Genomic DNA, 26052 nt, shown 5'->3' with positions numbered 1-26052 from the left:
AAAATTTTTAAAACGAGTGATTGGCGTTTTCCACAAACACTATATCTAACACCCCAGTTTCAAGGGAAATATTGCCCACCCAGGGTGGTTTTTTTTTGTTTTTTTTTTGTGGTGCTTTTTTTTTTTCCCCACGCATTCATCACAATATGGATGCGTGAACCTATGTCACAAGTTTTGTAGATAAACACACACCAAAAAAAAAAAAAAATAAATTGGAGGGTACAAGAAATTTATTTAGAACATATATTTTCCAAATAAAACCCCTAAATCGTGGACGGCAAAACCCCCCAATTCTCACGGACACTGGGGAAAACACATTGAGGAAAAGTTTCCTTGCAGACACGACTGCGGCTGGCACCAGCTCCGGCTCCGGCCGTGCAGCGGCACCGGGGGCAGCGGAGCAGCCGGGCAGCGCTCGCTCCTCCCCGCCGCGGCCGCGCTCCCTCCCCGGGGCCGCCTCTGCCTCCGCCCCGGCTCCGGGACCGCCTCTGCCCGGCCCTCGCATTGCCCCGCCCGCTTTCCCTTCCCTCCTCCCGGCCCCGGGCCGCCTCTCCCGGCGGCGGCAGCGACGTGGTTCTTCGCTGTGCCGTGCTGTTCTCTGCTGTGCGGTGTCGGTGTCGGAGCCATGTGGGTGTCGGCGCTGCTGGCGGCGCTGCTGGCGGCGGCGGGCGCGCAGTACGAGCGCTACAGCTTCCGCAGCTTCCCGCGGGACGAGCTGATGCCGCTGGAGTCGGCCTACCGCTACGGGCTGGACCAGTACAGCACCGAGAACTGGCCCGAGAGCGTCAGCTACCTGGAGGTCAGCATGCGGCTGTACCGCCTGCTCCGCGACAGCGAGGCCTTCTGCCACCGCAACTGCAGCGCGGCCGCGCCGCCCGCCGCGCCCGCCGCGCCCCGCAGCGCCGCCCTGCAGGAGCTGCGCCTCCTCTCCGGCGTGCTGCGGCGGGCGCAGTGCCTGCGGCGCTGCAAGCAGGGCCTGCCCGCCTTCCGACAGGCGCAGCCCGGCCGCGAACTGCTCGAGGAGTTCCAGCGCCGCGAGCCCTACAAGTACCTGCAGTTCGCCTACTTCAAGGTGAGTCCCCCGCCCTCCCCTGCCTCTCCTTGATCCCTCCTCCTTTCTCCTCCCATCGCTCTGCTGTCCTGCCCCCGCTCCCCCCGCCTTTGTCGGAGGCTCTCAAAGTCTGGCCGGGTGCGGTGTCACCCTCCAGGCACGCCAAGCGCCTGTCAGTGTCGTGGTGTCGTGATGTGCCCAAATGCCTCGTGCACCCGATGCTAGAAAGGCCTCCTGTCATGCCCACCTCTCAGAGCAGGTTACTCTGAGCCACAGCCTCATTCCCCATCACCTCCTCCTCCACACCAGCTCTCATCTGCCTCGCCTCCATTTCTTCCTTGCCCCCCGAGGCTGCCAGCCCTACACTTTGTAATTCTCTCCTTGGCAAACCTTTCACTTGTTTCTTCCCACTCCTGTAACCCACAGTGAGATTAGCCTGTGCCTTGTCTTTCCCCCTGCTTACCCACATACCATCCAGCTCTCCACTCGTTTTTTACAACTCATCCAGCACATCCCTTAGAATCCTTCTAAGTCCTTCACTTTTCCTAGGGGTCTGGCCACTGGACGCTGACTCTGTGTCCAGTAGCCGTGTCATTCCTGCCCCTCTCTTTCCATCTTCCCATCTGCCTTACTTTCTAACCTTCTCTGGAACCTTTTTCAGACTCTTCATGTCACAGCTCTGCTATTGCAAATGATCTTCACTGCTTCTTCTCCTTCAGCGTGTCCACCTTCTTCACTTTCTCGTTTCTGGTCCAGTTCTTTCAAGTGCAGCAGCCTGGCCCAGCCTGTGACTTGCCCATAGCCTCATGCCTGGAAAACTCCAGTTTCATTACAGCTGCAAGAAGGAATGAAGCAAAAATTGGCTGCTGAAGTGGGACACTATAATACCTTGGAATGGTATTTACCTTTTGCTCCTGGGTCAGCCAAGACTGGGGACACACTTCTTTCTTAACAGATTTCATCCTGTTGTTCTAGCTTCTTATCTTTCTTCTGTCCAGGATCTTATTGATTATTTTCTCCCTTCTCATCTTCACCTTCTGTTCTTTATATCCAGGTCCATCTGTCCTGCCATCCCCTCAGACGCTGCAGTTATTTGCATTTGAGATTAACAGGAAGGAAACAAGCTGAGCTCTTTGGTTAGATTGTTTTCCCTTTTAGGGATTCACTCCCAACATATCCCAGTATACATTACATAGGTTATATGCTTATGCATTATTTTGAGGTTGCCTCTTGAAAACACACATCTTAAACTGCTGCTGTGCCCTGTTTTTAGGAGCGCTGTTTCCTCAGCAGTTTTTCCAAACACTCACAGGGAAATGGATTCTCATGAAACCAGAACAGCACCCACATGCACAGCATCACACTAGGGTCTAATGCCTTCCCTAAGACCATACCAAAGAACTTGATACATTTTAGCCTCTGGAGAGGGCAGGAATTCCTCGAATTCTCAAAGCCATATATGGATACCAAAATGACATCACCACAAATGTTTCCTCTTCTTATCTTAATTTAACTATTAATTCCCCCCTTGTGGCACATACAGAGTTTGCACTGTACAGATAACACCAACTATAATCTCTTATCATTTTGAATACAGTCGAGTCACTGCCAGGTAGGAGTGTGAGAGGGAAATCGGAGGAATCCTTCCCCCTCCCTTTTAACTCTTTTTTTCAATCACATCTGCATTAAGTTTCAGTAGTACTTTGGTGGTTTTGCCTTTAGTGTCTGTTGTTTATATTGTGTTTCATACTGGATTTGTAGTTCAGTTCTGAGCCTTTATCTTTCTCGGGGAGTTCTAAATGTGCCTTCTAGAGCTACAAACTGCTGCATCCAAAGGGCTTTTTCCTGGCTGGTGGTTTCTGTGAAAGGAATGTCCTTTCCGCCACCCCTCCACCCCACCAACAGCATTTAAAGTAGAGGAAGAAGTGGGAGGGAAATGCTTTACATAATTTTTTAGAGTGACCATGTGTGTATTCAGGTGGGCTCACAGAGAGATCTGCCACGTTGTAAGATTCTGGGAGTAGCTGCTCCTGCACTGCTGCTTGCTCCTCTGGAGGGAGCTTTCTCAGAGCCACTGAGTTCACTTAGTGTGTGTTTCTACAAAATCTCTTTTTATTTTATTTTTTTTCCTAAGAGGTGAAAATTAAAACCAAGAGTGAATCATGGACCTAAATAAAAATGAGACTTGTCAGCCTACCGAAGAAGCAGGGTTACAGCTACAGCACAGAGGGAACCAGGCATTTGACGAAAGTGCAGCTGAGATTTCCCTTTGCATTTAGTACGGTCGGGGCGGACTGGAAACACGTAGTTTTGGGACAGCCTGGAAGGGCAGCTGGCAGAGCTCCAGTGCTGGGGCACTCCTAGCAGCACAGCAGCAGTGGCTGGGTTCAAGTTTTGCTCTTGTGCAGCCATCTCTTATGTTCCTTTCCAAAATGAAAGGGCACCTTTCATGGGTGTGAGCAGAAGGGTGCGTGTGCACACTGTGATTCTTGCTTGTGGTTTCACACGTGTGCTGCCAGAAGCTGTTTCACATGTGAGTAGGGTTCTGTAGGAGTTTATTAGATTCACTGAAAACTGTTTGAATTCTGGCTTACTTTTTTGCTCCTGTCAGTAACATAAATGAGGTCTGTAGGAAACTGGAACAGAGATCTTACATTAGCATGGAAGTTCTGTGTCAGAGTAACATAGATGTGTAAATAACAACTGCTCCATCTGGGTAGCAGTGGTCATCCAGCCAGGTCTCTTGACCATCATTTCAGTGTCAGCACATCAATACACTGAACAGCCTGGAAAAGGGGTTTTAACAGTTCACAAATACCCCAGACTTTTGCTTTTTCTCTCACTCTTCCTAAATATGTGCATATATACTATATAATTTATGAAAATATGCATGTGTGTGTATATATGTATAAAATTTTAAGAATGATAAATGGCATGCACACAGAAGTACATACATCTCTGGTACATGCAGTTGTAAATGAGAAATTCACATGTCACTAAGTATATCTAACAGGGATTAAAGTTAATTTGAAAATGGGCTCAGAAAGTTGCTTTGGGACTCAGTTCTTGACCAAGTCTCTGCACTTTGTAATGCCACCAGGAAGATATATTATTTTAATAATGTCTTCTGTGCCGCTAGGCAAATAAATGACATAAACACATACAAACAGTGAAGATTCCTGACTACTATCCATAGGTTAGCATCAGTACTTCCTGTGAGATTAAACATCCCCAGGAGCCCTGGTATTTTGCCTTGTCAGCTCTATGAACAGGGGAGGGGCAAAGGGTAAAACCTAATCTTTTTGATTTACAACAATCATCTATTCTATCTGCAAAAATTATAGACTAAGTTAAATTGTTTACACTCTGCTAGGAGTAAAACTGAGAGGAATTATAGCAGTTTTACTGTACTATTGTATCTGCTGAGACTGTGCTCTCAGCAGAAGTAAATTTGTGAGTATAGAGAATGCAGGAGAAATCATTGAGAAAACTGTGAACCTTTGAACTGTTTTGTTTTGTTTTGTTTTCTCCAGGTAATCTTTTTTTTTTAACAACTTCTTTTCCCTATCCCTGTTTAGGCTAATAATCTTCCAAAAGCTATTGCAGCAGCTCACACATTTCTTCTGAAGCATCCAGATGATGAAATGATGCAAAGAAATATGGCCTACTATAAGAGCATACCTGATGCTGAGGAGCATATTAAAGACTTGGAGATAAAGCCTTATGAGGTATGCTTTTTATTTGGGGGAGTCTGCTCTTTTGGGACTGTTCTATTACTCCTCTTATTGGGTGAGATTCAGGGGTCTCATTTGCTTATGTGTTCTCAGTTTTTAGTCTGTTTTTGTCATCTCAGTCGTCTTTGTTCTGCCTCCCTGGTGCATTCAGTAATTCTTACCTCTGCTGCACTTCATTGTTCCATAAATGAGTCGCGGCAAATCAGAGAGTGGCGTACCTGAAAGCTGCTACATGCAGATTGCTGCTGGAGCTAAGCAGGTGCCTGGTTATCCAAATTAATTAGTGCTGTAGTGGCACAGCTGAAAATAGCTCAGACATTTGGCTTTAAGATTCCATTGAAAATCTCTGTCACAGCCTCACACTGTTGCTTCTCTCCAGCGGGCTTTTCTTTTGATTGGAAATGGAGTGACATACTCTGCTCTCTGGGAAATACCTGTTAAAATCCATTAGTCTCCTGTGTTTGTTCTCACATCATCTGGAGAGCAGCTCATCCAGAAATGTGGAGACATCATTTGCTGTGTCTGAGTTTACACAACGCTTCTCACGGGTCACTTAGTGCCGATTCATTGCTGCCAATTTTGCAGAATCTCTTTGTCAGGGCGGTGAGAGCGTACAACGGCGACAACTGGCGCACGTCCATCTCGGACATGGAACTGGCTCTTCCCGAGTTCTTCAAAGCCCATGACGACTGCATAGCAGCCTGCGAAGGCTCCCGAGAGATCACAGACTTTAAAGACTTCTATCTTTCCATTGCAGGTCAGTGCTTACCTTGAAACATGAAGGAAGAGTGTCCCCAAAGTGCATTTCAGTTTATTCATAGGATTGGTTACCCAAGCCCTGTTCCTCAGTTTAGGAGTTTATTAGATTCACTGAAAAATGTTTGAACTCTGGTTTACTTTATGCTCTCATCAGTAACATAAATGAAGTCTATCAGGAAACTGGAACAGAGATCTTACATTAGCATGGAAGTTCTGTGCCAGAGTAACATAGATGTGTAAATAACAACTGCTCCCTCTGGGTAGCAGTAGTCATCCAGCCAGGTCTCTTGACCATCATTTCAGTATCACTTTGAGGCTCAGTGGTTAGTTAGCCTGCCTTTGCAATCAGCTTTCTGTTTTGTGTAGGTCTGGTGATCTGCATCTCCTTTCTCCTAAGTATGATAAGGTTTTGTTGGCTATTTGTAATCTTTCCTGCATTAGAGTTTTACTAGTAGGTAACATCTGTATTTTGTGTGTATAGTGCAAAAAAAATAAAAATCCATTGCTTTGAAAAGGGACATCAGCTTTTTTGATTGTTGTCATAATAGCACATGCACATTTCCTGTGCTCTTTGGCAGAGAAAGAAACAAGTAATTTCTCCAGTGCTCTGACATCTCAGTGTTGTTGGAAATGCTTTTATGGAGAACACCTGCATGTTTTCTCAATAAACTTAGAAATTCTCTTGCACTTTTTGTGTTTCAAGTTGCCATAAGGAAAATTATTCCAACTTTTTTTCCTAAAGCCGTAATATGTCTTGGTGAGGGGAAGCTTTTGTGAAGTATGTTTACACATGAGCAGCTTCAGTTTCTCATGGTGTGCAGCGGGTATCCACCAGAGCAGCTGACATGGAATAGCTATTGCAGGCTGTTTCTCAAGCCTTGACTTGCTCTTGGGCAAAACATGCAGAGGTCTAGGATAACAAATACAGAGTGAAGCACAAATTGCAAGAGGTAAAGCAGGAAACACAGACTTTGTTCCCCAGTGGGTCAGAGCTCTGACATCAGGACAATCCCCAAGCCACTGTGAAGAGCAGTGTGTTTGCTTACCTGTGGTTGACACTTACTATCACCCTCCCTCTTCCTCCTTGGAAGGGAAGGACAATTCCCAGTAGTGATGGGAAGGAAAGGCAGGAATTACAGCATGATGTCACCATGGCCATGTTCATGCATTTCAAGTATTTCACTCTTGAGATAAGAACACTCAAATTTATTTGCACTGCCTGGGCTGAATCGTGCTTGTGTTCCAGGGAGAGATATTCTTCCTCCAGGGGTCTACAGGAAGCAGATGTAGCAGTAAGTGTTCACCAGAAGTGTTTGGGCCTTGCCCTAGGCATGTATTTATCACTGAGCAGAGTTGTGTTAGGAAGCCAGCTGTCCTCATTGCATGGGATCACTGAGGGACTCACACCTCTGGCTTTAACTGCTGGCTGGAATTGAGCACTACTGTGTCTGGAGATTACACTGCTCTTGTAAAAGATGGGTCTGGGAATTTCATTTGGCCAGTTATTTTTAGTTAGTATCAGCAGTTATATTTAGTTAGCCTCGGTGTTCTTCATGTTAGTAATTGTCAGGGATGAAAAGTGTTCTTTTGTCTTGGTCAGAAATTTGCTGCACAAGCTTAGCTAACTTGCTTTCACCTGCCAAATGTGGCTTAGAGGGAAACTAAGTCTTTAAAATATTTATTTTCGGTGCTTTTGATGAATGTGATATATTTGGAAAATGCTTGAAATTTTTTGCTGGAAGGTTTTCTTGAAATGTATTTTCTTGAAGATAAAATCACCTATAGTCCTATATTATATATAGCAATAGTCCTGCATTATATATAGCAATTTTTAGACAGGGTAAGATTGTGAACTTACATGTTCCTGGCTTAAAGTTTTTCTGTGGTGAGCAGAATATTCTCCTCTTTCTTCTCCCTTAAAACATCCAAACTCTGGGCCCATAACGTAGCCATCTCTGGAGGTTTATTTTGCAATCGCCTGCTGTATCTGTCTGTGGCACCGTTGTACTCAGCACCACGGGGACCTTCTTTGTGCAATAATGCAATGGAATTGCCAAGGTTTGCAAACTTTAGAAATACAGCTGGGACATAATGCAGTACTGTGTAATACTCTGTAAATCCCACCAACCACATGCTGCCTGTAGGTGTCAGTGAAACCTCAGTGCTCAGCTCCCTGGAATTCCAGCTCTGATGATGCCTTAAAAGTCAGGCACACAGATTTTTACAGAAGGGCCTAGTACCAACACTTGATTCACACTTCAGATGGAATTGTAGATTCCAAGCAGCAAGAGCCAGAGGCACAGGACCCAGGAGAGCATTACAAGGCCAGATTTTAATGGGTGACTAATGGGAGCGATTATAACAATTTGCTCTGTGCTATCCATATCCTCTGTTGCTGTTTTCTTCCTTCCAGACCATTATATTGAAGTCCTTGCATGCAAAGTGCAGTGTGAGAGCAATCTGACACCCATTATAGGAGGCTTTGTCGTTGAAAAATTTGTGGCCACCATGTACCATTACTTGCAGTTTGCATATTACAAATGTAAGTAGTAATTTTTTGTGTTTAAGCAACACTGATGTTGGATGATGTGGGACAGATTCCATTTGTAATATTTTCCCTCTAATTTTATGCTTCAGAATGTAAGTAGTACCCTCCAGAATCTGCATTTTAAAATGTTCTGGGACAGAAAATCCAAGTTTCCTGGTGTCTTTTGCTCCCTGTTATTGCTGTAGTTAACAGACATGGGACAGAATTTCTTCCACAGACAAACCTACAGAGTATTTCATACTATTTGCTTTTTTTCCTAGTGGATTCTTGTCATCCCATTAGAATGAGGCCAAATGGATTTTGAAGAAAGAGCAGACCACTTAAAAGAAATTGTAGTGTTCATTGCTCAATGATGACATGTTTGATAGGTAAATTCATCAGTGAAAGTTGTGGTTTCTTGAGAAGCTGCTTGCACTGTAAAGAACACATGTAGCCCTTACAGCTGTTCCTGCAGGCTCCAATATCAAAGGGAAGGCACATCAGCCATGTAGCATCAAGCCATTAATGACTCTTGCTTGTTTTGTTTGACACACACTTAACACCCTGACTCTTCCCTCTTTATCAATCCTAGTACAGAGAAGTAGGGAGGGGTTTAATATATATATTTTTTGTTTCTTAAATAAATGCCCCAGTGTGTTTTGCCAAGCTGTGGGTTGATACTGGAATACCTGGGAGGAACATTTGGTTAGGATTTTCATAGAAAACCATCAGAGGTTGGTGATGAGTTGATTTTTGAATCATGGCCTTATGTGTTTTAGAGCAAAAATAGCACATAGTTTCTGGGGAGCAATTTTTTTTCCTCTATGCAGCTGGTGAGGAGGTAGAGTATGGGCTGTGTTTCCATTTGAGTTTTCCAGAGCTTAGATAATAACAGGAATTTGTTCATTTACCTTATCTGGATTTTTTTGGTGTGTGTTTCTCAATTAGTGAATGACATGAAGAATGCAGCTTCTTGTGCTGCCAGTTACCTTCTGTTTGATGAAAAAGATGAAGTAATGAAACAGAACATGGTCTATTACCAGTACCACAAAGACAAGTGGGGACTTAAAGAGGAGGATTTTCAGCCCAGATCGGTAGGTGGATTACCTAAAATGCCTTCTAGACACATTCAAATATTTCTCTGAAATTCAGTGGGAAAATGTGAGATATCTTCTGGTTCTGGAGTTTAACATGTCCTGTTTTATTAAAATCATATAGAAAGTTGTACACAGAGGTGCAGTGTGTCACGTAAACAGTGAATGCCATTGTAACTCTTCCCTTTCTGTTGAAACATACTACGATAGCATATAATATATGATGAGAAGTAAACCCATGCTGGTACTTCTCTGACACTTAGGCATATTTATGTCTTTATGTGCCTCTACAAAAAAAGCAGCTGGCCCCTGAAATCTCTGATGATGAAATCTCTGAGTGACATTCAGGCTTTTGTGAATCATTATTTGCCAACACATGGTTGCCCACTCGCTTGTTATTTCAGGTTCTGTGGGCACTGGAATGTGTCTGAATATGGTAACTCTGGCTAAACTGGCTTTCCACTTACTCCATTTAGAACACAGTTGGGTGGATGAGGATGGAAAGAGGCTCAGGACTGCATTTCATCTAATTATCTAAATTAAAATGCTTGCTGCAAAGAAGACACCAGTCTGTCCAGCAATAGTTGTCATCTGACTTTGGAAGACTATTTAAAAAATGGGTTTCTATGCTGTTCTTAAATTTCCATGTCCAAGGAAATCTTACAGCCTGGACTGTGACATCAAATTGGATTTTCTAATGTTTCTTTTTACCAGGGTTTAAGTCATGCAGCTAAATTGTGGCACTCACTGACTGCTTAAGCATCAGTCATATGGGCTGTACAACTAGTTAGTCATTAGCAATACACGTTCCACAAATTAAATTTAGTGCCTTCTAGTCATGCCTCTTAGAGCACACACTTTATTGGCACAGTGGGAACCCAGGCCTGCCCTGTGGGGCCAACTGAGACAAAAGGCAACAAAAATGCATTTGGTTCTTTCAGGCAGCAGCAGCAGGAAGTCTGAGCTCACAGGGGAAGGGGACTGCTCCTTTGTCACTGCTTTTGGGAACAGAATGGTGCTTTGTAACCATATTGGAGACAATGTTTGGTGGTGGTGGGAGTGAGGGGTAGCAACAGTGTGAAACTGCAAACCGCAGACACGTTTGGCATAGGAGTGCAGAGAGGGCAGAACAAGGGCCCTACACATGCACTCTGACTGTTTCATTGATAACTTCTGGAGCTGGGGACTATAGATAATTTGATTTTAAAATACAAAATATTAAATGAACACAGCTGTATTTTCTTGTACTTTGATCTGTGTAGCTATAAACAGAAGTTGCTTGCTGTCCTAATCACTTGCCTTGAAAACCATAATGCCTCTGGTATATTTTCTAAAAGTGGTAATGGGGTGACAGCAACATTTGGCTCTGGCACTGACCTTTAGATGTTCTTGTGAAAGAGGGAGTCTCCTGTTTTCTTCCCCAAGAGGAGTTAAATGGAATAATCGAAGTAGATGGCAGCTGGTGCTCAGAAATGTGAGAGTCTGAGCTACCCTGTGCAGTGGGGAAGTGAGGAGGGACAGGTGAGTGACCTTGCAGAGTTTCCCTAGCCTGGGCTCAGGCTGGTGAGTCATTATCATGCAAAACAGCTCCGTGTGTCTCTCTCCCAGAACTGCCTGCTGCCACAGCCGGCACAGGGAGACAGAGCCTTTCTCCTGTCCAAAGCCCACTGGAATGCAGGCACAGGCTGCTGCTCAGCCCTGGCAGCCTCATGCCTTATTCTCAGGCCTGCCAGTGCTTTGAAACATGAGAAGGAGGAGAGTGCTTTGTTCTTGCAGTGAGGAAGCCTGTGCTTAGGGAGATGCACAGAAGAGTTTGGAATGGGCTGTTTGCTGTTCTGCTGCTTCCTTCCTCATCCCTGCCTGGATCTGCCTTTGCTAGGTGTGGGTGTGACCTCCCTGGGATGGTTTCAGGAGGCATGTGATGGCACTGGCCTGTCTTGCTACCCTAAAGTAACAGAAATTTGGGGTTTTTGATAGGAGGCAGTTCGGTACCACAACATTACCACGCTCCAGCTGGAATTGTATGATTTCGCGAAAGAACATCTGATGGATGATGATGAGGTGAGTTTGCCAGAAATGAAATCAGGGTGAAAAAAGCAGCAATCACGTTTAAAGTGAAGATGATACATAGCTGTAATTCCAGGGTTTCACTAATATGGAAAAATCTTCTTGTAACCACGACCAATTTATAATGAATTTTTGTTTGGTAAGTGGAATATAAGAACAAACCCAAAGAACATCATGTACCATTAAAAAAAACATGGACAGAATTAACACAAAGGTAAATGTATAATGCACTGAGCCCACAGAAAAGAAAGGAAACCCAGTTTTCGAATTGTAACACCAGGGGGCAGAGAAATGGTGCATATATCTTTAAACCAAATGTTTTTCTGGGTTTGGTGTTTTGGGGGGCTGGGAGGGGGTGTGGACTTTTTTTCTTCTGAAATGTTATTTAAATTAGATTTAAAGGTCCTTACAATTTTGTCCAGAAGTAACCACCTAAATTGTAGTTTTTGTCCAAAGGAAGTCTTGTTATCTGTTATTTTTTTCTACTCAGTGTCATTTTGGTCACCCAGTAATGCTTTTTAGATGGTTGGAATTCATGGTCAAATAACATATAATGACTACTATTTACACTGGAAAATATGTAAGAAGGGATTTTTTTTACTTTGGTGCAAGAAAAATAGTTTAATTGTTGAAAGGGCATTTCCTTCCGCAACTGAAATTAAAGTATAATTCATGGGAGGTTTTGGATTGCCTTTTGCTTTGTGTTTGGGTCCTTTCATTTAGAGGTTTAGAAAATCTTCACATGATGGAATGTTGCTGGCATTGACAAAGACAGAGCTGTGACATGAGGCAAGGGTATTTGTAATGAGCACTGCCGAGGTCTGTTCTAGTTAGAAAGATGATTAGAAGATGGCTTATGTTAAAAAATAAAAACACCTTTTCAATTTTTGTTATCCAGCACATAGGGAGTGAGAATCTTTTACAGCAGAGAAGTAATGTCTGTGCTGCCTTCAGTATTCTTGTGATCTGAAAACAACTCTATGTAAAATTCCTTTGCAAGGTTACCAGACTTCAGGAAGACTTTCCATTGGGATAAAACCCCCTGAAAGACAGTTTAATAAGCTTGCTTTAAGGTTAAGCTTAAAGAGGACTAGTCTGTATGGATTTTCATCCAGGTGTGAAATACTTGAGCGCTTTTTATATTCCCTTTTTGGTTTGTGCTTTGTGCATGACGTTTTCTTATGTTAGGCATCAACTTAATTTGTATTTTTTTCCTTCTTTCCTATCTGCTGCTTCAAAACACAGGGATGAGTAATTAAGTAGGGGAGTGAAGAAGCCCTTTTTGAGGGTTTCCCCCATATGTTGTTAGGAGAAGGGGTTATGGAACAATCTTCAGCACTGTGTGTAGAATAAACAAGCATTCAGCTGCCGGCATTCATTCCTGCAGCCCCTTTCACCAGGGCAATTACAAATGACCTTGCAATCTGCAGGAGGGTGGTGCAGTGTAAACCTCAGTTAAACTTTTGGGCTGACAAGGAAGTCACATTACACTGGATTATATGTTTGAGTTAAACAACCAAAATTACTGGGCCTGCTTATGCTGCAGATACCCCTACCTCACACTCTCTTTGTTTAGGAGAGTTACCATTCTTCTCCTCCTCAGGGGAAAAGCTGAAGGGCTTCTGTGCCCTCCCTTGCTAGGGCCCAAAAACCTGGGGGGGATGGAGGCTGCCCATGCCTCTGGCTTGGCTCTGGCTTTTGGGAGTGAACTCGTAAATCCCTGGCTACCAGAATGGTCTTTGGCTGCAGGAGACTTCCAGGGAGTGCAGACAGAGCAGGAATAGCACAAAGGTGAAACCACTACCTTGCAGTTTCTGCTCTATGGGCAGGACCTGGTAGTGTAAGTGAAATTTTTTTATTTTGTTTAATATTTCTTCTGGCACGGATAGAAAAGTTTGTTCCATAGGAATGTTGAAAACTGATGAAAACCCCAGATAAGGCATTACAGTAAAAACTTTATTGAAAATTGTTAAGGATGGAGGCAAGCTCTCTTCTAAGTGCACTCTGTTTATTTAAACCATGTGCTCCTTGGGCCATAGGCCATACTTTCTGTGACTTTCTGTGGTCCATGTTTGCTGTTTGTGAAGTTTCTTGTGGGCTGGTAAGATAGCCTGCAAGATAATATGCAGGAAAAAAATAATTATTTTTCCCTTGATGGAAGCAAAAGGATTGATGTGGCAAGAGGATCACTTCCTATATGAGTGCCATTATTTTCAAGTGGAGAATCTCATTTTATCCAGACTTCTCAGTGCTCCTGTAGCCCAGATCATGCATGTGTCTTTCTAAATCCCCCTTAGCAAAGCGAGGGAAAACATTTGGCTTCTTCAGGAATACATAGCAGCAATTGCAGAGGATGGAACAGGCAGTAATGATTTTTGCATATGTTACTACAAGAAATACTGTCCTGCTTGTGTTACTCTATTAATTATTTTCCACAAGGAAATGAAAAACCCTTAATTCAAACATTTAACATTTAAGTGGAGGTGACAGAATATTAGCGCCAGCTAGCTGCAAATTACTTTTAAGAAAAAGTAATTATTCTTAAATATCCTTGCAGTTTTCCACAGGGAAGTTAAAAGAACATTACAGTGTTGTCATCTTGGTTGGCCATGAATAGACAAGTTTATTAATTTCTGTTCAGATGTGTAATGCATCAAGGCTATCATGGATGCAGCTCTCGGCACTGCACAGATTGAAGTGGCAAACTGAGATGCTATTAAGACCCAGACACTCAGCTAGTGTAGATGTAACTCCAGCACCACACTAATTGTATGAGACATGTTTTTGGCCCATAAAATCAATGTTCTTATGGAATTTCTTAGGGGGGAACATAGCTACTTAGCTGTTCTAAATTACATAAGAACCACAAATATTCGGTGGGGATGAGCTGACAATATCATTTTTCTTTCAGTACTTAATCAGTAGGTGAAAAGCTGTTGGCAGCTTTGACCCACTTTTTTTGGACATCTTTCTTTTTATTTGTGTATAGTGTGTGTTCCATTTGTGTAGTGGCTGAAATTAAAACTCTCTGTGTTTCATCACATCCACGTAATGCAAAGAAGAGGAAGTACTGAACCAATGTGACTGGTGGCAAGAGGACATATGGAATAGCATCAAAACACAAGGCCCCCAGTGGAGTACTGATAGCAAATAGTTATCTGAATTCAGCCTATTTTTCTGTTTGGGAATTGCTAACAACATAATTTGAGCTTTATTAACTCACTCCTTGCGTATGTTCAAATGATTTACACGAGTGTGCTTGTACCAGCAAGTTTTAAGTGCTGTAAACCCTGCCCTGCCTGTGACCTCAGCTCAGCACAGCTCCAGCAGCACTGCTGCCCTGAGAGGAGCTGGGGGCAGCTGTTTCAGAGAGGGTTGCCTGCTAATGGGCATTGTTATGGTCCCTGTTCAACACACTCTTTTCTAAAGAAAAAAGATGAGGTTGTTTCTTTTTTTGCCATCATAATTTTCTAGTGGAGATTCTCCCCGTATGGCTGGGTTTGTCTGCTTTTTCCTCTTGCTTCTGCACTGCTGGATGCATTTCTTTGTCAAAGGGGTCCCTCCTCCCATTTAAGCCACTTTGCATGGGGAGCTGCCAGCATGGTTGGGCTCAAATAGATGGCCCCAAGCTGCAGGTACTGGCATTAGGAGGAACTTCTGCTGCCCAGACTCTCTTACATTTCTGCACGCAACATAAAGCAGGCAGGAGAGCATAAGCAGAGCTCAGAAACAGGACCACTGGAAGGCTTCTGCTTTCAGTGCAATTGGAGCAATGTTGAAGTCCCTCTGAAATTGGGTTGACTCATGTTTTATAGGCTTTATAAGTAACTTAAAAGGAAAGCACATTTACTGGTTTACTGTAAAATACTACTGTAATAACTGCAGAGTACTGTAGTCTCCCATAATATATGGGAAAAAACAGTTAAAGGTTCAGAATATATAGTTGAAGTGAAATGGAAAAATATTTGAGAAAGTTGTTAATATTCATGTAAAAAACAACTAAGCTCTCTTAATATTGAAAAAACCAAAAAGCCCTATAAGCATGTGGCAGTTGGTCACACTGTGGACTAAGTATCTGAAAAAGAAATAAGTTAAGGGTCAAATAATTTTTCTGCACAAAGAATTGAGGGATTTTCTTATTTTTTTCCCCAGCTAGAATGTGAGGAATGTCCAGCCTGGACTGTGCAGCTCATGGAAGTTCTGGCAGGGCTTTGAGGTGGTTACAGTTAACTCTCAGATTTTAACTGAAGGTTAGATCAAGGAACTCGCTCTTGGTTGAAGGCTGAATAAACCTTTCAGGCTGAGCCACTCATGGACACATGCCTTACTGTTACCCTGAAATAATGTTTTCCCTCTCCGAAACATTGCTGGCCAGTGGCCTTTGTGGTGTGGATGTGCAGGCTCTGTCAGGTCCATGGAGAAAATGTCCTTCACAGTCATCCATATAAATCTTTTGTCTTCACTCTTGCAAGGTGTTTATTTGTTCTTGAACAAAATCTGCTGGTTTTGATAACCTAATCATTGTGACTATTCCCATTGCTTATCAGGGCAGTTACAGGACAATGATTAATTACAGGGCTGCTAAATCCTAGAGGCCACCCTTCTCACTATCACAACCTGATCACCTACACCCAGTACATGGGGGAATCAAATCTGTTGTTCTCACTGTTGAACAAGTTTCCAATCATCGAGGTCTTTGAACTCTAGCAAAATTTGATTTTTGCTCTGAACGACAACGAGGGACATTTTGTGAGATAAATATTTTCTATTTAGGTCACAGATTATAAGGGAACAAAGATCCAGACAATTCTTCATGCTCTGTGTGTTTTCTCTTAAGGCTGTTTGTTGGATGAGGTAGAATAAAAGCTGTTTCCTATTCATTCACTGGTAATCACACATAAAAGCAGAGTAATAATTTTCTGTGGATCTTAATTCATTCTAGAGCACTGTCTTTTGTTGTCTTCTCTGTTGCTTCCCTGAAGAATGGGATATCCCACTGCAGTACATATGGAATCCCTACAGGACAGGCCATCAGCAGATCTGTGTTGGAAAGTGTGGGTTATTACAAGAAAGTTAATTATGTCCCATAACTCTTCCTGTCCACACTGAGAAAGGGCAGAACAGATTATAGGTGGAGGCAAGGACCCATGAATGATTAATGCTGGCATTTGCAGCAGGCAATCATTGCAAGCAGTGGCAAAGGGCCTGGGTCTGTCAGTGGGCAGTGCAACTGCTGCTTGCTGCTCTTTATAAATGATGCTGTTGAAAGAAAAGTTGGTGCTGGACCATCAACCTCAAGTGTGCCATAGCAGAGCCAGGTACTCGTAGCTCTTCCTCTTTGCTGTTTTATTTTGGTAGTTGGCTAGGAGTCTCCAAAGTACAGCTGTTTCTCAAAAAAAGCTGTGCTTTCTGAGTGTGAATGTGACATTTAATGTTGCATAAGGAAGGGCCTGGCCCAATGTATATCATGGTCTTGGACACTCAGTGCACTGAGGTACTAAGTGAGGAGTTTTGCATTCTTCTCCTTTTTAGGTCTTTTTTTTTCCAGTGCTCCAGCTTCTTGTAAGATGGTGCCCCAATCTCACTAGCCTGGCTTAGCTTATTCAGAATTGACCAAAAACTGTTTTAAAATTATTTTTTTATTATAATCCTCAGTAAATTATAATTTACTCACATACCCTCAGTAAAACTTTCTTGAATTAATTACTGTGGCACACAACTTGTTCTTTCTCTCTGTGCCTCTCTTCCATTGTTCATCTATGCCAAGGGTGCTCACTTTGCATATCTAGCAGATAATTAGAGGTTCCAGTTGGACAGATCAGCTTCCCTGGTTCCTCCTGCCACTCACACCAGTCTGGGAACATTCCCCATTTTCTGCCCGATATCACACCTCTCATATTTCAGGCTGTACCTGTTCCGTCTTTTCCCATACATCCTTGGTCTGTCAGTCCCACTTTCCACTGACTGGGAGAGGGAAGAGGTTGGAAGCACAGGGAGGGAGGTTGTGGGGTGCCACAGAGCTGCTCAACCCGTACCTGGCCAACCTGGAGGACACAACTGTGCACCGAGGGCTGGGCAGGGAGGAAACGCTTCCCTGCAGCTGGCCAAGCAGCCCAGCTGTACTTCCCTCTTGTGTACTGGTGTGCTTCCCACTTGTGGGCTGCCTGACTGTCACCCCTCTATTGGTGTGGCAGGAAATCCTTCTCCTCCCAAGCCAGCCAGACTTCACCTGCTGATGTTCTACCTAGCAGCCAGAGATCTGCATCGCCCTTTTGAAGCGATACGCGGAATAAATAAACTCCATGTGAAAAACGCCAATCACTTGTTTTTTAAAATTTTTAAAAGTTTAATAGTAATAAAATGGTAAAAAAAATTAGTAACACAATTAGAGTAATAACAGTTTGGACAAATTGAATTAGGACAATATGAAACAATAGAGACAAAGAATTACGGATCTCTGGGTACCTTTTTCTGGGCAGCACGAGCCCAAAAAAGGATCCCTGTTAACAGAGGATTAACCCTTAAGAACAATAGCCTGTTGCATATTCATACACTTCATACATGATGCATAAATTCCATTCAAACACAGGATTCTGTCTGGTCATTGTCAACTTCTTCCTCTGAATCCTAACAGCACCTTCAAGGTGGGAAGAAGTTCGTTTCTTCTGATAAGAAGAATAAATTCTTTTCCCTGAAAGATTCAGATGTCCTGGGACTGCTATCTGGTGCGAGTGCCTCATTCCTTTCTTTAAAAACAAAAAGCCCCACTAACATAGTTCTTATTTTAACTACAAAAGTTACCTTCTAATTACAAGACTACATCTATTATTAAAATGTTAATACAGCGCTACTAATCAATACATCAAAATACATATGGTAAATATCTGTAATATGCACTTTTCACACTCTACAAGCAGATATAGTCATGAAGTGGCTATGTATGTCAGTGCCCAGCACAAGCGAGATAGCTCTGATGAAAACTTGTGCCCCAAGCTTTAGTCTGATCCACATCTTTATTCACAAAGGTGTTCCATATGCAATACATTGCACAACTTTGCCATGCATATCCAACCCCTGGCCCCGCCTGTCCTCGCCTCGCATGGTAATCAGATCCACGCCCTTGTGGGCATGCCTTGTTTGCTGTGGTGGTTGCGCGGGGGTCTCTGGTGGTCTCTGAGGCTGGAGATTATGGTCTTCCTCATGACTGAACTTTTGAACTTATCTCCTTTGTGCATGCGCTTTTGGTGCCTTGGTGCTTATCTGAGTAGTCTATCAGCCTTGATTGTTATAAATGATCAAATTGGTAGCCAAATTTATAAAAAAATTTAACAAAGATTTATTAGATCGATAACAAAAAAATAGAATTTTGAAAGACCACCACAGCCAAGACAGCGTCAGCCCCGGGTGCAGGCGCTGGGTGAACTGAGATCCGACTGACAAAGTGGCAGGGTTTCCCCAGTGGTTCACCCCGAATGCTTCAAGCAGTTAGCTTATATGCAGTTTATTCTGCCTGAGGCAGGGATGACCGAATGTTCCTTTGTGTCTCTTCACATGTAGAACTGGATCCATACATGTGCAGAAATAGACAAAGGTAGGTCCAGGGGTCCAGACGGATGTCTGAGCACCTCGGCAGAGCCTGTATTGGTATGTAGCAGAGTGATGCTGGTTTTTGAGTACGGTAGATGTAATCTTCCCAGGTGCAGGTCCTGTGAGTGATTTAGACATTCCACAGAAACTATCAATCATGGCCAGGAAGGTTTCTTTCCTACGTTAACAAATAGATATTGATATTGATATCTTGATATTATCTTAACGTTGTCCGGGAATTAATTCAGTAAACATGAGACTCTGCTCCCAGCCAGGGTGATCACAGACATACCTTAGATTCTACAATATTTTTATACACATGTATAGCATGAATTATCTCTACCATATACTACATTGATTATCCTGGAGACAGAGGAGTCCCTTAATCTGGGCTCTTTGCATCCCTTGGTCTTCTCTGGTATTGTTCTTTATGCAAGAAGCTTCAGAAATTTGCATTTTCCTATGCCCTTTGTACCATAACAGAGGTTTCTTAAGTAAAAAGGTTAAAATTCAACATATAGTTCTACAGGCTAAACTTTAAATGCTTAATTCATATTGTTAATTCAAGTGAACTCCAAAAATCTCTGTTTCGCTTTGGGCCGTGGATTGCTCACCACCACTGACATCAGCCCTGTGCTGGAGCCGTGTGTTTGTGTTCCTGCCTTGGAGCTGCTGGCCCTTGTGCCCTCGGGTGGCTGGCAGTGGAAAGAATTATGGGTTTGCAGCTAACTTAGCATGGGAAATGGGATGTTCTTCCTGTAAAGGTAGGGAGGAGCCAAAGAGTACAGCAGGTGACAGGAGGGACTCTGTCTCACTGAGGGAGTAAATCGTGTCAAAGACTCATTTCAGACTGCAGGTCTGCAGGCATAGATCTGCAGGAAGTTACTGGATAGCAGCAGGCAGAAGGCTTCTTTCCCTGGAATGAGCATCTGTGGAATATGTGCTGAGCTCAGCTAGAGGTGTCTGTGCAGTGTGAAATGAGTGCTAATGGAACAAGGACAGTGCTGCACAGCTGCCAGTGTGACAATGTGATCTCCTCCTCTGAGGCAGAATTACCACCTCTTCATTGGGCTGCCAACCTCTCCAGTGACAACTTGCAAATGTTTCACATTTTGATTGTGAAGGCACAGGCAAAAATGTTTCACCTGGGGTTTTGTTTGTCTTTAATCTGGAGGTTTTGCCTTTTCCAAAATAACCAACACCCAGGCAATTACTCAGTTGTATTGCAGCATATTTTATGTATATTGTTTCAGCAACTGTTTTTATACTTTTGCCATATTTCAACCTCTCTTATTCCTCAGTACATCTAATTAGACCACAATGTTTTCCTTTAGAGCTCAGTTTCAGACACTAGAGATTTCAGGCTTCAGGTTTGTTTAGGGTTTTTTTTTTCCTAATATTGTTGCATTTAAATATCCTTTTTCATCTCTTACATGTTTCTGGATTTGAAAACATACCAGAAATCAAAGACCTGAATTTTGTCTGTATGTTGTGTGTGATGAGTGTGACAATAATGTGTTGGATGCTTAAATCTTTTGGACAAATTGCCATCCTTCAGGACTTGCTAAAATCACTTCATAGTTTCAAAACCTCAGTGGTGTTTTGGGCTAGAACTGTGAAGCAGGGACCAAGAACAGCAGTTATTTCAGCCAGCTTTCCTCCTGCTTTTATTGTTGTTTGTTTAGTTTCATTATTTCTCTCCTGACTAGTCATACTTCCTAAACCTGTGATGTTAATACTTTTTAATCACAATATTCATAATACCATTATTGTATTCAAAATAGACAGAATTTCTCTATTTCCTCTTATTGTTTTCATTGACAGAGTTTTTATGCCCTTTTCTCACCAGAATAGAAAACAGTAAGATTTTGAGTCTCAGAATGTAAGTGTCTAGAAGATGCTGTCTCTCTAAGGAATGCCTGTTTAGACAAAAATGTGCTAAAAGTGGGATTGGGATTGTAAACATCAATTGAGCAGACTCAGAAGCCCAGTACAGTTCACAGACTTGGAATGGGTGATGAAGTGAAGAAGGAGAATGAGCATCCAAACAAGGATAACTTGCTTTTAACATAACTGGTAGCAGTTCTCATAAATTTAAATATGATGAGTGAGTACTAATTTTTCCAGCAGAAAATGGCAATTTGTTTTGGAAAAAACCTAAATGATTATCTCAAGATTTTTTTAGACCGTAGGTTTCTGTCAAGAAAAAAAGGACAGAAAGGTTTAAAGAAGACAAAGTTTATCAGAACATTGTAATTATAGAGTAAAATGTTGGAAATGTAGCATTGAGCATCTGCATCTCTCTACTTTAAGTCATATCAAAAAGTGAGGATGGGCACAGGTCTTCCCACAGGGAATTCTCTCTCAGGCAGTGTTTCTGAACTGTGTGTGGAAGGCAGACCAGAAAATACTTGTGTTTCTGAGGGTGCCAGCAGATTGGCTGCTACAGGCAGTTTTGAGGAGTTTGAGATGCTGCTGTGGAAACCCAGAGCACTGGGAATAATTCTCTGTCTGCTCTGGGGTGCCCTGACCCCCAGGGGAGCACTGACTTTGACCCTCATTCATGGAGAAAGTTTCCTGGACTTCAAGATAAACTAGAATCCACAAAAGTGTGAAGTAGATTATAGAGAGTAGTGTGGGTGTATCACTTGGTGAGAAATTTAAGTTTTGGGATTTTTAGTATGTTGTGGATGGAAGCAAGGTGGAGGGCACAGGGTGTCGTCCTGGGTTTCTGCTTCATGCTTCTTATTCCTTCTTCTTCATGGGTTTGGGTGGCATTTTGTAATTGGGCAGAAAATTCCTCATTGCAGCTCTTTGGGATCAGTTATTGGGTTAAAAGGGAAAACAATTTAGATGTCAGTTCTTAATTGGATAGTTTAGTCTTAAAAGAGCTTGTAACAAGAGATTGTTGGCCATTTTGTGCCTTCTAATGAAAATCTGCTGAACTCAACAGTAGTGAGACTGTTTTACTGATAAGAAATAATAAACACCTGATCCAAACATGAATTTCTGTCTCAAGTGCCTTCAATCCTGACCCAGATATGCTGCTGCACAGTTGCTGTTGACCACCTGCTTTGCACCACTGAGGATGTGCTGAAAGCGATCACAGAAGGTTTTAGCTCAGCTGCTGTAGTTTAGCTGACAGGACAATAAGTTCCAGCCAGTGGAGCTGTATCATCCCAGAGTACCCAGGCTGGAATGTGTCACCGTGATATTTTCTGAAAAATCCCTTTGCCAGGATTTCTTCTGCTGGGAAGTTGAGAAGCCTCAGAGAAAAATGCAAATAATAATTATCTGATTCGCTTCTCCTGTGTTTGGCTGCTTTGGAATGTGGTCTGGACATTGTTTACCAACAGGTGCATGTTTGATTGGTTTCATGTGAATTGTTTTTAATTCATGACCAACCATGGTCCAGCTGTGTCAGACTCTGAGGAGTCAGTCAAGAGTTCTAATTATTCATTCTTGTTAAGCCTTCTGTCTGTATCCTTCTTTTTCTTTAGTATAGTTTTAGTATAGCATAATATCATATCATATCATATCATGTCATATCATGTCATGTCATATCATATCATATCATATCATATCATATCATATCATATCATAACAAATCAGCCTTCTGAGAACATGGAGTCAGATTCCGCATCTCTCACTCATCCTGGGGACCTCACAAACACCACAGGAATGCAGGAAGACATTTTACTAAGATATAGGATGTAGAACTATGTTAGGAGTAGTTTAAATAAAGTTAGATTGCTACATTGTGTTGGTAACCTGTGTAAGCTGTTAGCTCCAGCTTGTAAATTTTCTGGTCTGAATCTAAATCCAGTCTATTTGTTTCCACTGTGGAAAACATTCTAGTATCTCTGCTTCTTCACATTTTTGCTGCATTGAAGCACGGCTTGTGAAGATCCGTGGTTGAAAATGGAGAAGGTGTGTGTTGAAGGGTGTGACAGGGAATGTAAGAGGTTAGAGCAGACATACAAAGTCAAAGTTATGGTTCTACAAAACACTTTGGCTTTGAATTTTGAAGCTTTCTAAAATTTTTTAGTGTTTTATGGGATTCTAACAACTTCCTGATTTAACAGGTGCTTTAAACATTTATTCCTCTCTAAGTGTGAAGATTTCATTGTCTATTTAAGTACCTGTAAAAGTATGAGAGGATTAACTGTGAAGTGTATAACTTGTTCTCCTTTTAAGGTCTGTGTCACTGCAAGTCTTGTGCTACACTGGTATGGGCCATTTACCTGTATTTTATGGGTTTGTTGTACTAGTGTCTGCATGGAGGGTGTTAAAAATATTTGCACAACTATTATTGCAGTTTATTTTTTTATTAAAATAGCAGAAATTTCCCACTAGGTTTTGGGGTTAATTTCTTTCTGTTAAATTTAATATTTCTAGGGTGAAGTTGTGGAATTCCTTGATGAGCTGTTAGAAGTGGAGGAAAAGAAGGAATCCTGATGAGTGAAAGCACCAGGAAGTACTTTACAGAAGTGAAGACTCACCATTGCTCCTTACCATTGTTTTTGATCGCCTGTAGTTCCAGTTAGATATACCTCAAGGGTGCTTCTTTGAGCTGCACCTTTTGTCCCAAGATCCACTCCTGAAAGGTCACTTCGTGCTGCACTGACTCTTCTGTGAGCATGGCTTTTCACCCTGCAGAACTGGTGCACATGAGTTTCCCCTTGAGCTTCCTTTCCCTTGCACAAACACAACAGAACAGACCATTTCTGTTCTCTGGGATAACACTAAGTTCCTCATTTCAGTGCTGTTCGTACAGCTAAATTCTCAAGAACTTCTGTCAGATTATGAACTGTGGAAGACATAACAGTTCCTCTTTCTGAGCTATGTATTGTATTATTTATATATGTCTTTTTATGTGATGGTGAATAAAGTGATAATGAGTCCCAGTGCACCTGAACGACATAAAGGTGCATTTGAATAGCTGAAATGAGGTGTTTAACAAAGCACAACTAATGATCTTGTAAACATTGCTTAAAGAATTCTGAGAGCAGTGTTGATCTATCTTGAAAGCTAAATTAAATTCCACTATGTGAAACTGAGAATAAAAATATTTTTTTCTTCCTACCAGTTTTTTACTCTTTCTGTCAAAACAGTCCCTGCTGAGGTGTGGCCAGTCTTGTATGAAATACTGATGATTGATTAATTTAGTATTGTCTTCTGTAAAAAAATAGCTTGTGTGGTTTTTCAGCCTGGTGGGACTATCTGCATAGTTTTCATCCAAAGGTAGGTACAGGTGGAAACTGAGGTGATTTTCAGTAGAATAATGAAAAATATTTACATGTGAATTCCTGTCCTTTTTGTTAACTGTACAGCAGAGTCCAATACAGAAATATTCATACAGACCAAAAAAGGTGTGATGGAGAAGGGTAATGAATTAGTGCCTAAGTCTACTGAAGACCAAAAATCCCCTTGAACTGAGAGAAGGATACAGGATTTCATCCTGTGCTTTCCTCTTTTGTTTTCAAGGATCAAGCCCTGCAAGTGGTTTCATCCTGCTTGCATCAAGGGGAGATGAGCATTCATTCACCTCCTATGATGGAATGTAATTCAGCTGAATGGAAGTGAATTACAAACCCTAAATCTGCCTTGAGTTTTTAAAAAGGCAAGACATGATCTACATTAGCTTGACAAGTAGTTGCTCCTGTAGTTTATATAAGCTGTAGTAGTCTGCACCATTGAGTGTCTATAGGGAATAAGAAGGAGAATCCATAGGATGAGATTTCATTGTCCTCCACCATATGACAGCAATGAAACATTTAAATTTGAGTGTGAAAGATGTTTGGAAGATCATATTGACTTTTTAAACTGCTTTAATATAAATCACAACTCATCCACTGAAGTTGATGGGCAGACTGTTTTAATCTCAAAATGAAAATCCATCCAGAGCCTTTTAACTTGAGGAGATTTGCCCAGCTCAGCTTGTGGTAAGGAGACCAGAATCTGGCTTGCTGTGTGCCTTGAACTGACAGAGGGTTGGATGTATCTCATTTCCTCATGGTTTTGTTCTACACAATATTAGCACTCCGCTTGTTGCAACTTTATCTAAGAATTGAAATTTGCTTTTAAAAGTTCTTTACAAGCAGTTGATTGTAAACCATCGCTTCACCCCATTAAACACATGAAATATCCTACTGGGGTAGCTTCTCCAATTTATTCTTAGTTTTCTCTTGTTAGAGGTGTGTATATGCTCAAAGGAGAGGTGTCACAGACATCTTTTCATAAAAAGCTTTTCTTTAGGATTTTTTTCTCTTCTGAGAAGCTGTGGCTTCAGCAACAAAATGTAAACAATGGTTATCTGCTGCTGTAGAATGCAGCAGGTGGATCTGTGATTGGTCTCTTGTAGATGTTCAGATTTACTGACCACTCACGGCAGACCTGCTCTCACTTTCTGCCAGGACACAGAACTTTGTTATTCATTCTTTTTTATTCTTAGCTTAGCTTAGCTAGGCTTCTGAGAACTTTTCCTTCTATTCTTTTTAGTATAGTCAGAATGTAATGTATATATATATATATATCATAAAATAATAAATCAAGCCTTCTGAACATAGATTCAACATTCTCATCTCTCTCTCTCACCCTGAAGACCCTTGTGACCACTGTCACAGAGAGGTTCCTACTCTGGAGTCCCCTTCTGTCCTTCTGCCTTCCAGACTGACGGACAACTCCAGATTTTGTCCTCAGGAGCTCAGCCAGTGATGAGGGGAGTCCTCATTGCAGTCTACAACTTCCCTGTGAGAGGAAGAGGAGGGAGAGGCCCTGGTTTCTGGGGTGACCAGTGACAGGACACAAGGGAATGGCCTGAAGATGTGTCAGGGAAGATTAAGGTTGGATATTAGAAAAAGATTCTTCACCCAGAGGCTGGTTGGGCACTGAACGGGCTCCCCAGGGAAGCAGTCACAGCCCCAGGCCTGACAGAGCTCAAGAAGTGTTTGGTCAATGATCTCAGGCACATGGTGTGACTCTTGGGGTGTCCTGTGCAGGGCCAGCAGTTGAACTCCGTGATCCTTGTGAGTCCCTTACAGCTTATAATACTGATCCTGTGATTCTGTGACAGCCAATATCTTCATCTTTGATACTCTAGCATTCAAATTCAGAAATCCCACCATTAAAGGGTGTGGAGCTGGTTGGAGATGGATGTATCCATCTACATTTGTCTTACAGCATTTTTAGTTCACTTTTTTGCTATCACCACTTACCAAACTGACTTCAGAG

General features: G+C 42.3%; 1 protein-coding gene across 1 annotated transcript; it reads left to right on the top strand.

The window, feature by feature from the left end:
- Window positions 1–616: 616 nt before the first annotated feature.
- CRTAP (cartilage associated protein) lies at window positions 617–23525 on the top strand. Its single transcript, XM_054273838.1, has 7 exons — window positions 617–1072; window positions 4630–4779; window positions 5371–5542; window positions 7958–8086; window positions 9020–9165; window positions 11143–11226; window positions 23218–23525. Exons 1-7 carry the CDS (start codon window positions 626–628, stop codon window positions 23275–23277), a joined length of 1188 nt encoding a protein of 395 aa, XP_054129813.1. The 5' UTR covers window positions 617–625; the 3' UTR covers window positions 23278–23525.
- Window positions 23526–26052: the final 2527 nt, after the last annotated feature.

Source organism: Melozone crissalis, unplaced genomic scaffold (genome assembly GCF_028551555.1).
Source record: "Melozone crissalis strain CALT ecotype California unplaced genomic scaffold, PUWL_Pcris_2 ptg000016l_1, whole genome shotgun sequence".
Taxonomy (NCBI): Eukaryota; Metazoa; Chordata; class Aves; order Passeriformes; family Passerellidae; genus Melozone; species Melozone crissalis.
This window is presented reverse-complemented; position numbering and strand designations above follow the sequence as displayed.

What these genes read in the sequence shown, in the direction of transcription:
- CRTAP (XM_054273838.1), top strand. Translation starts at nt 626, where the DNA reads ATGTGGGTGTCGGCGCTGCTGGCGGCGCTGCTGGCGGCGGCGGGCGCG. An exon ending in TGGAGATAAAGCCTTATGAG is followed by an intron (nt 4,780 to 5,370) that starts GTATGCTTTTTA and finishes CCAATTTTGCAG; the next exon opens with AATCTCTTTGTCAGGGCGGT. An exon ending in ATCTGATGGATGATGATGAG is followed by an intron (nt 11,227 to 23,217) that starts GTGAGTTTGCCA and finishes TAATATTTCTAG; the next exon opens with GGTGAAGTTGTGGAATTCCT.